General features: G+C 42.1%; 1 protein-coding gene across 2 annotated transcripts in view; it reads right to left on the reverse strand.

Moving 5' to 3' along the window:
- Window positions 1–10,361, reverse strand: part of CASS4 (Cas scaffold protein family member 4) — a 29,841-nt gene that overhangs the window by 15,526 nt on the left and 3,954 nt on the right. The window contains exon 1 of one of the 2 annotated variants that reach the window (XM_019484506.2): window positions 8,441–9,278. The exons of the other annotated variant lie outside the window; for it this stretch is intronic. Coding sequence (XP_019340051.2) covers window positions 8,441–8,452 — 12 coding nt within the window. The 5' untranslated portion in view covers window positions 8,453–9,278. Of the gene's footprint in view, window positions 1–8,440; window positions 9,279–10,361 lie in introns of those variants that run through there. 2 annotated transcript variants of the gene reach the window in all.

Consider the following 10,361-nt stretch of genomic DNA (forward strand, 5'->3'; position numbering starts at 1 on the left):
TCCCTTTATTCAGCATTCCACATCTGTCCAGGAGGATTACAGAACTTCATATGCCTGTTTTTGGAGCATCAGGGTATTGGCCATGGCTGGAAATACAATTCCAGTCTAGAGAGAGATCCATATAGATAAGTATGATAAATTCTGTGTTCACAGATTTTGTTGCCTGCTCTTCCATTGCATGATATCATATGGTTGGTACTGGTTTATCATATATTAAAATGAGCTGGGAAACCGGTCTAAGGTTATTCATGAGGATTGTATACTTATTTGCATTGGCACTCATATCTGAAGAGATTTGAGCAGTAGGAAGAAACACCCAGGACACAGAACACACTAGATACTTGCACATACTAAATTGCACATACAAAATGACTATGCAGTAATTGTAAGTCAATTGTAAGTCTGAAGTGGTATTGCTTTATGGTAAAATAAATTATAACAGCTACAGCAGTTGTATGTGCTATCAGGGGTAGAGTATTGCAAATGCAAAAATATAGCTGCTAAAATACTGTTGCAGTCTTAACCACTTAACACCAACACTGGTTATAAATGATAAAGCTTTTTGCACTGTGCTGTTTTCTTGTTGTTCCATGCCTTATGTTCTCCCTTCCTATCTGTTAATACTATAAATATAGTAACTTTTTTCTTCTCGTTTCCTTTCAGGTTGTGGTTAGACAGCCTAACATTTGGGTAGTGAGTAAGAATAACACTATGCACTTATGTAGCACCAAAACTGCTCAACAGATAATATTAATATTTATATTTCAATTATACCTGGGAGCCTCAGATCGGGACCAGGAACCAAGTGTGCAACTGTATAATCAGTGCACACTTTGAAAATAATTTCTTAGTGTTAAAAAAATGAAGGGTTTGTCTATACCAGGGGTTCCCAAACTGTGGTACACACTCCCCTGGGGGTATGCAAGGCATCTTGGGCTGGGGTGGGAAAGGGTAAGTGAAAGAAATTGTGTAATGGTGGATTTAATTTTCATTACAATTAATAACTGGTATTTAAAGGGTTAAAATATAAAATGTATGCTGGTAGGGGTATGCTGGCAGGTGGTAAACCTGGAAGGAGGCCCTTGATAAAAGTTTGGGAATCTCTAGCCTATGCCATTGCTGTGACTGCGGCGTAGGGACATGCCGGGCTGTGGGTGGCCAGGTTGGGGGATTGCCTCAGGGCTGGGAGAAGCAGCCAAGATTCGAGGGGAGTATGCCATGTCCAGATGTAGGGATGCCAGGAAGCTAGGAGATGTTTGGGGAAACCTGTCAGAGATCCAGAGGGTCAGGCAAAGTGCAAGGTCAGGAGGCCAGCCAGGTCAGGTATTCGGATCAAATCAAAGTTGGGTCAGGTATGCAAAGGGTCAGACCAAATTTGGGGTCCACGGGCGAGCTAGATCCACTATTCAAAGAATCTATCAGAGGCAGTAGCAGCACAAGCCAAGGGTGCAGAAGCCTAGGTACAAAGTTAAGCCACTTCCTCTCCTAAGTCAGGAGTTGATAGTGGAAGGGGTGAATGGTTAGCTAACCTTGTCCAGCTACTCCAGGAGCAGGAAGTGGGTGTGTGGCTAGACCTATATTGAGGGTTCTGGCCTCCTGTGTCCTCCCCGTGCTCTGTGAGGAAGGAGCAGGCTGGGATGAGCAGCCATGCTAGGCAGGCCAAGGCCATGGCCTGACTTAGAATATACATGCCTGAGATAACATTGATTCAGCTAGAGGAAAGTTATTGATAGCAAGCTAGCTGCAGTAGTTGGAGCTCAGTTTGGGTTAACAACCTGAGAAGTTACCCAGCGGGTGCGTCTACACATTCATTAACGCACCATAATTATGGGTGCATTAAGTTTAGTATCTGTAATAACTGGTACTTAGTTACTGCACTGTAATAGGTGCTACTGTGCAGTAGCACCATCACACATTTTTTTGTGACGCTAATACGCAGTAGACTAATTTTATTGTGCATTAACATGGTTTTTGCTTGCCGTGCTAATGCACAGTAGAATTAGTCTACTGCACATTTAGCATCTTGTGTAGACACTCCCAGACAACACTAAACTTTGTGCCACCTCAGCCAGGTACCTGAACTACTTAAAGGGAGGTTGGATGTAACTATGCTGCATTGAAGTTGTAACAGTGAATGCAGTGTAGACATACCTTTAATAGCCTCACTAATTTAAATAATATTAATTTTCCAATAAGCAAAGTGAGGTGCAATGAAACTGAGTCACTGACAGATTGATGCACATGTCCCACGTGTTTCCCAGGCTCCACTCACTGGCCTTTTCACAACAAAGAATTTTACATTTACACCCTCCCACCTCAGATTTAAGCTCCTTTTGGGAAACAGCGAATTGCCAGTCAGCCACAGGTTGGTGAAGCCATTCCAGTTTAGATTATAAAAAATAATGTTCTGTGTAAACACTGACTAGTCATATTGCTTAGCTTGATACCAGGAAATGTGTGGGTAACTTTGTGGGTACAAACAACTAGCTGTTTTCCATGACATCAGGGCAGACAGCACAAAAGCCTGAGGCTGAATTGATTCAATCTTCACAGGTTAGACTAAGCTGCATAGATTGAACTGATAAGCAAGTGAACAGACATTCACCATTGATTCTAGAAATGCAGCCACATGCCTGCAGTAGCCCAGGCCAGAAGCTGAGGGAAGCTATAGCATACCTCCTTAATCAGCTGGAGCAGACAGCTTAGGCCAAGGCTATCCCATCCACCCTGCAAGGCAGGGTGTATGGAGGGATGCAAAGCATCCTGGGATGCTGGGGGAATGTGACTCAACTTGAATCTGGAGGGAATCTGGGACAAATTCAATACATGGATTTAACCTAAATCCAGGTATAATTGCACTATAAATATTAATAGTATCTGTTGAGCTGTTTTGATACTACATCCATCCAGGTTTATCTTCAACCAATTTCATCCATTTTGAAAGCAGTTCATGTGTACTAAATGCCTGTTGTATTACAGATTTGAACTGGTTTCCAATCACTTATACCAATTTATGTGTAATTTCTGCCCCTAGCCTAAGAGTTTTGAGCACTTGATCTGCCACTGCAATCAGGATGGTGGGTAATGAAGTGTCAATTGCAGCCACAGTTATTTGCACCAGTTATTTGCAATACAAAATTGGCAGCACCAAATTTGAGGACCTTTTTCAACATCAGGCCCTAGAATATATGTAAAGGCAAGGATGCTTGTAAAGACTCATAATCACAGGCCCTTTCCGTTATCTGAGCAGAAGTGTCTCTGTAGCTTGTGTTTATGTTTATTAGCTAGTCATTCTCAGGACCACAGAGACCTCCTTGGAGTGGTGGGACCAAAGGAAGCTCTGCTCTGAGGCCAAAGGGAACTTTATTTTTCCTTTGGTACCAGAGGAACGGAAGTTGCTTGTCTAATTTTATCATCCACAAAAATGCCAACTAGGCAAACTGGACATGGCTTTTAAAATATTTTCATATGATCTCTAGACTTCTTTTTCATGTACGCTTGTGATAATCACCCCACTGTAAATACTAAAGCAGAACAGATAAGATCATAGTAGTTTTGCCTGTCTTTTTATTGCTTCTTAAAAAGTTGCATCTTCCAAACAGTTGCAGTATAGCAACATTTCTCCATCAACTCTATTGGTGCCATATAAAAATAAAATTAAATGCTTAAGAAGAACAAACGCTTGTTAGAAGCCTGTACCTTCATGGGAGCAGATGATTTGCTAATTGTAGCTCATGCTAGCTAAACCTGAGCTAGATTATCACTGAGTTTTAAGCCTGGAACATGACTATCATATACAACTTTTTTCTGAGAAGGTAGGTTTTTTTCCCCAAAATGATGTGTAGTCCTGTCTGCAGGAATACAGATATTCTGGCTTGATAAAAAGGCTGATAAAAGGAGATGATGTGGCAAAGTAAGGAACAATCTGAGCTCCCTGGCAACACTAGTTCACATCCTAATTGGATCAACTCAACCCTTGACCCTTCTAGAAAACTAATTCTTCCTGAGCATGTGGAACACTTTATTGAATGAGACCTGAAGTATCTCAGAGGTGAATAGATTAAACCTTATTCTTGCTTTTATTAGACCAACTAGATTTTTGCAAAAAAAAAAAATTCTTTAATTGCAATTATATATATACTGCAAAAATCTAGTTGGTCTAATGAAAGATACCACCTTTGCCACAGTGCTGATTGCTTTTTCCTCTCTAGACCAACATGGCTACAACCTGAATACCTTAGTATTGCTTATCATTTAATGGTATCCACAAAGAAGTTAGGCACCTCATGGGATCTTCTTTTCTAAGGAAACCCAGCTTTAGTTTTAGTTTTCATCTTTTAAAACGCCATTAAAAAAATCTAAATGCAAATTTCTTTATGCAGAGGAGTTTCGTTAGTGGATTCAGACTTAATATTCTTAAAAGCTGTAGCCACATGTTGCATCTCTTTGGAAATCTTTAAGAACCCTTTGTGCAGAGAAACAGAGTTCAAATATTTGAGAAGAAGATACAACTAAAGCCAGGGACTGTGTTTGCAAAACAATTACACTGATGCATCAGTGACACCCTTCGACATGTTTACATAACCATTTCCAGTTAATCTATTCACCTCTGAACAAAGCTGAACAAATAAACATCCTTGCACTGTCTTCTAAGTGTGGAATAATTCCCAGGCCCTTTTAAAATTAAGATTCCTTTTTTAAACAGTAGTGTAGATTACATCAATTAGCTTGGCAAATTAAGTTAACTGTAAACCGGCAGTAGTTAGTACCTTTTAAAAATGCAAAGTAGAAGAAAATCCTTCAACGTGTCTGAATTTTCCCTAAATGCACACAACTTCCTTCTATGGGTTCCTTCTTCCTGTCCATGGGTTCATTTTCAGGGGTTAGAGAGTTCCTTACAAGTGATTTAAGAGCCCTACATTTTAACTATTCTGTTTGCACAACAGAAGGAAAACTGCTGTCATCCCCTGGGTTTTGTATATAGAAATTGTTTAAGGACTGGGTATCAATAAGTGTTGGATAACCAGGAATGGTGACAAACGCTCAGTTTTTATTTTTTATGTGAAGAGCTGTCTCCCCTCAAGTTTTAAATTCATAGAACCAAACCCAGCCTGGTAAACTCAGTATTTGACAAAAAGAGGGTCCAACCAAGCTGGAAAATTTGGCTTTCCATCTGTATGTGTAACTTTTTTGGAGGCAACATTATCCAGAGAATCCTGTTCTCTCATGATTGCAGAGTGTGGATAGCTCTCATAGTTAGGCTTGAACTTATTTTCCTAAAATCAATTTTTCCAACCCCCTCCTCCATTTTTTTCTAGCCAAAAAAGTCCCATGTTGAGTTAAAATCTGTCTTCACTGGAGTCAAAATCCCCACTGACTTCAGTAGGGCCAAGATTTCAGTCCTTCAGCATTTCACATCCAGCCTCCGAATTCTCCCGGGAAGTGAACAACAACAGCAACAAAAAACCCCTTCAAATAGGTTTTCAAATTCTGTTTAGAAAAAAATTCTCTGCAGCTGTTTAAAAAAAAAAGGATGGGGTTTTTTTTTGGCATGTTCAGTCTTCAAATGGTCTTAACCTACAAACTCCAGATTTGTTGGCTATACTGAGGACAGGTGCTTCTGATACTCTAGTAAAGACAGAGAGAGAGTATCTGATGGACTTTAGGCACCTATGGCTGAAATAGGCAGGACAGGGGTTGACCAGAGGCTCGTTGGAGCAGAGAGATGTTTCCTGGGTATCCCCCATATTTCTACCCAGCTGTGGACATTCTGGAAGCTCATAAGACCCAACTGGAGGCAGCAATAAGAATTAGAAAGCTGGAAATCTCTTCATACAAGAGATTGTTTTTGCCATTTTCCCTTGAGCAAACTATCCTCTCCAGTCCTAGGCACAATCTCTTTTAAAACTCCAGCTATTACAAAGAAATTGGGGATGGTCAGGGGCCTCAATTCTGTCCACTTCTTCAATGCCCTCATGATTTTCCAGGAAAATAATTTTCAAGTGACGCCACATGGATCATAACAAATTGTTCCTATATTTTCTCTTTCATAATGATATAATGGTGACCTGACACCATGACACAAGATCAGGAGAACTAGATAAAATATAAACAGCACAAATGTTGCTGAAAGTCACGTTATAATGGGGAAAGAGGAGCTGTTCTGAGTCACAGCAAGCAACTTCCATAGACAGGACTAAAAGCCAGATCTCTTAGCTACCCAACTGCTCTCTATGATGATAGAGCTGGTTTTATCCCCAAGGCAAAATTCAGTAAAAAGACTCAGTAAAAAAAAAAAATTCTGATTTTTCATCTACCCCTCCCCCAAGATTTTGGAGTCCTGCAGAAGGTTATAAGTGTTTTGGAAAGCAGACACTTTCTGCAAAAAAATCATGCTGATGAACATACACACTTCCATGGAAAAACCAGCAGCATTTCTGAAGAACCTGACTCCCTCAACTATACTCCCTTCCACATGTAGGAAGCAATGTCCACATGGTGAGGCTGTTGGCATGGGCAAATCTAGAACGTCAAAAAATGGGTATGGAGGTTGTGACTGAAACCCCCACGCCCTAGGCAAATAGCACCACTGCACCCGTCCCATGGGGCTTTTTTTGAGTCCTTGAAGCAGGTATGACTCCCCACTTCATCCCTCACTCACCCTGGTCTGGGTACTACCCCTTATCTCCCATGCCCCTCTCTCCAGCAGGAGTTCTCTCTCAGCCTATCAAGGGGCAACCCCCTACCACTGCTGCTGTCCCCAGCTGATCCAGGCACAAGGGAAGCCTCGGGGCCATTAGCCTCTCACTCCAGCCGGGAGCTGCAGCGTGTAACAGCACAGAGCGCTGGGCTCAGCTAGGGAAAGTGGTAGCAGTGTGCAGGTCTCCCCTTCCAGCACTTGTTCCCTGCCTGTTCTGCCCAGGTGTCTCCCACTGGCTAGGAGCAGGGGCTGAGAGGGGACCCACCCACCCCTGTAGCCTTCCCTGGTCCAGCCAAGCTGCTCCCAGCAGCTGCAGTCCCCCAGGCTGGTGGGGGAAGTCTGGGGGGAAGGGACAGGAAGCCACTGCTGCCAAGCCGAACATCCAGTGCTGCTGCTTCTGGCTGGGGAGTAACAGGTGACCTTCGCTGTTGAAGTGGGGGGAAGCAACTGTCTCACTGCAAACCCCCGGATCTGCTCCTCACTCATATTACTAAATACGTGTCATCGCCACCTAAATTACACTTGTCATTTGTCAGCTTTATGTTCTAGACTGAAAGACAGTCATAAAAGTTTTCCAATGCATGCATTTTCCATCTGTCTGCATAAAGAAAACCAATGCTGGAAGGCTACAGGGAGAAGGTCATAAACACCCGGTATCATTTGGTTAATAAAAGAACACATTTTCCAGCGTGCATGTTCTTAAAGACGAGGAATGGCACCATGCCGGCATACCTGAACCTTGAGCAAGGCATTTCATTTTACTGTTCCCCCTTGTCAAATATTTGTCAGGAGTTTCAAGATAATCTGATGAAAGGAACCAGGGTAGAGAATGTTTACTACTAAGAGCCCTGGTTCACATTTCCAGACACACAACTGATTGGGGAACATAAAACTGGCAGGTTTGATAAATACATGGGAAAATTACAACCCACACTTCAAACTGGCCACTTCTTGTGCTGCTGAGTGTTCCCAGTTCTGAAAATCTAGACCAAAATAATCACAAACAGGATGTATATTTGATCACTCTGGTATGCAGCTGTTATCTTCCCCTGTAATCTGAGAGAATACAAAACTTTTCTGAAGAACCCCCCCCCCCCCCCCATGTTATCAACCATTTGCTGTTTTTCAGTTTAGCCAGAGTAAACTTCAGTTCAGAAGAGTATTACAGGCTATGTTCAATAATTGCTCTAAAATACAGAATCCTCTGTGCACTCACGTAACTCTTGTTCACATTACCTGACATTTGTACACCAACAGAATAAGAGGATTTTGTTGGCACAAGTCAGACGTGCTTCTTTTTGTAATATGTAGCAAAACTGTGCTTGGATGATTCCTCTTTTGGATGAGATATAAAATAAAGATGAGGCTTGATCACTTGGCATACTAAAAAAAAAATCATCACACTGTAATGAAGATGGCAAATGCCCAGTCTGACACTTAATACTCAGTCACCCTCATTAAACATTACTTGGTATAGAACAGGTGATGGTCTAGCTCCTTACTTACAGAACACAAAAGCTCACTCTTCTTCAGAAAGAGTGCTCCCCTTCTTCAAGCATAGTAGCATTCTTTTAAATTTGAGGAATTAAGATTATGTTACACATGATGTATTAGCAACTGGTGAATAGAAGTAGGGTAAAGCTTAAAAAAAAAAAAAAAAAAGATATTTATCAGTTACAAAAATTCTTCATGACAGCCCCAACAAATAAAAAAGCATAAAATAATCTAGTTAGTACTTACATTGACCCTCATATTCCTGTCTCCTCTCTCTCTCTCTGTCTTATTCCATCACCCAGAATGGTACAATCCAGTCTCCCCACCTCCTCAAACTGAAGTTCTTCAGTTTAAAAGCACTTTAGGGTTTGGCTAGAAGACTAATCCCCAGACCTATTGCTCCCAGGGCAGATTTGCTGCCAGCTCCACAGTAAAACAAGCAGCTATTGGGAATGAATGGAGCCAAATACACAGGGACTGTTCCCTAACATTGCAATTGGTCTGCAGCGAAGGAGGGAGTGGCACAGACGCTCCAGAAGCCTCTGGTTCCAAGAAGAGAGGCAGAGAAAGGACTTCCTTTACATTTTGCTTAAGAAGGTTGTGCAGGCACCCTGTGGCAGGGTTCAGGCAGAAAGCAATTTTGAAGCTCATCAGCCAGAAGCATTTCTTCTTTTCAGCTGGTTTTATCCAGAAACCATTTGACTTTGTTCCTGGTTTGAATTTTTCATGTTCAATTTGCTAGAAGCATTAGCGACTCAGGGATACCACTGCAGCTGCACAAATCATATCATGTAACCACATATCTTTACAGGCAGAGAAACGGAGAGCAAAACTAAACCATCCAAGTAAACAAAGTATTTTTATGGAGTACTAACTGCTCCACGATGGCGCCTGCCTGCCCTGCTCGGTGTAATCACATGCCACATCTTTGGTTCTGCACAATCCTCTCCGATTCCTTTATACCAGTGATTCTCAACCAGGTGACATGACACGTTGGGATGCCTTAAGATCCTTTTTCAAGGCTGCCACACAAGGTCAACGCTGTTTGGTGTGCAAGCATCATTCACAAGATTAACACTATGAATTCCTATTTGAAATCAGTGGATACAACACTTTCTGACCTGTTGTGGTCACTTCTGAATTTTTTATAACATAATTGCTCTATTATTTTTCTGTAGTCAAAAAATGAATAGAAAGCATAAGCTGGCATTTTCCACAGGAGTCTAACAAGTGATGCCTTGAGTGTTAAAAGGTTGAGAACCACTGTGTTACTCAGAGCTAATCATTTGCCTTTTTGATGGCTAGACTTTTTCATTCCTCTTTCCCTAGTAACTACAAGGAAAAAAAATCTCACGAACACTTTTAACACGAAAAGCTCTCTTTAAAATGACGAAATTTACATTAAAAGTGCTGTTTTCTAAATACAGATGTCATGCAATTTGACAAGACTGAGCAGTGGGGAAACAATGAATCAACCTTGCATGAAAGCTAAGTGTCTGGCATGAGGAAGCTCATGCAGAGGAAGCCTGCAGCAAGAGGCGTTATCAGTCAGTGATCAGGCACAAAAGGAGAATTCAGCTCAGAGACCCTGCACAAATTTGGTAGGGAAAGTGAGAGTTACAATGATGCAACCTGCAGATAAAACATTGCCCTGGAGTGGCACCCATGGCATGACTAGTCTAAAGGGATGACCCCAGAGTGAAACCTCCAGTGGCTCAAAGCCAGAAGAACTACGACACTACTCCAGAGCTTTCTGTTAACATTGCCAAGCTGTGGCTGAGAGAGAAGCAAGCGGTGGGGATTCCCTGCCCTGTGTCTGCTCCCAGCTGCTGCACTGGCTTCTGCAAGCCCTGGGTAGCTGGTATAAAAATAGGCTGCTCTAAGTTGCTCCTGATGGTAGACTGAACACAGCTAACTCGAGCTCAAAGGAATGCACATGTAGCTTGAAGTCTTTGCACAGTGCACAGCAGCCAGTCCCTGTGAGCGTACTGTCCTCCAGTCTAGTTGCAGGACGAGACTGTAGACATCCAGGTTGAAGCATTCAGGCCCAGGTCCACAGGGGTATTTTGGTACCCAAAGCAGAACCTACACTCTGCTGAAGTCTCATCTCATGATCCACAGAATCTCATGAGCCCTTAGTCACCCAAGACTAGTTGTACGAAGTGAG

Source organism: Alligator mississippiensis, chromosome 9 (genome assembly GCF_030867095.1).
Source record: "Alligator mississippiensis isolate rAllMis1 chromosome 9, rAllMis1, whole genome shotgun sequence".
Taxonomy (NCBI): domain Eukaryota; kingdom Metazoa; phylum Chordata; order Crocodylia; family Alligatoridae; genus Alligator; species Alligator mississippiensis.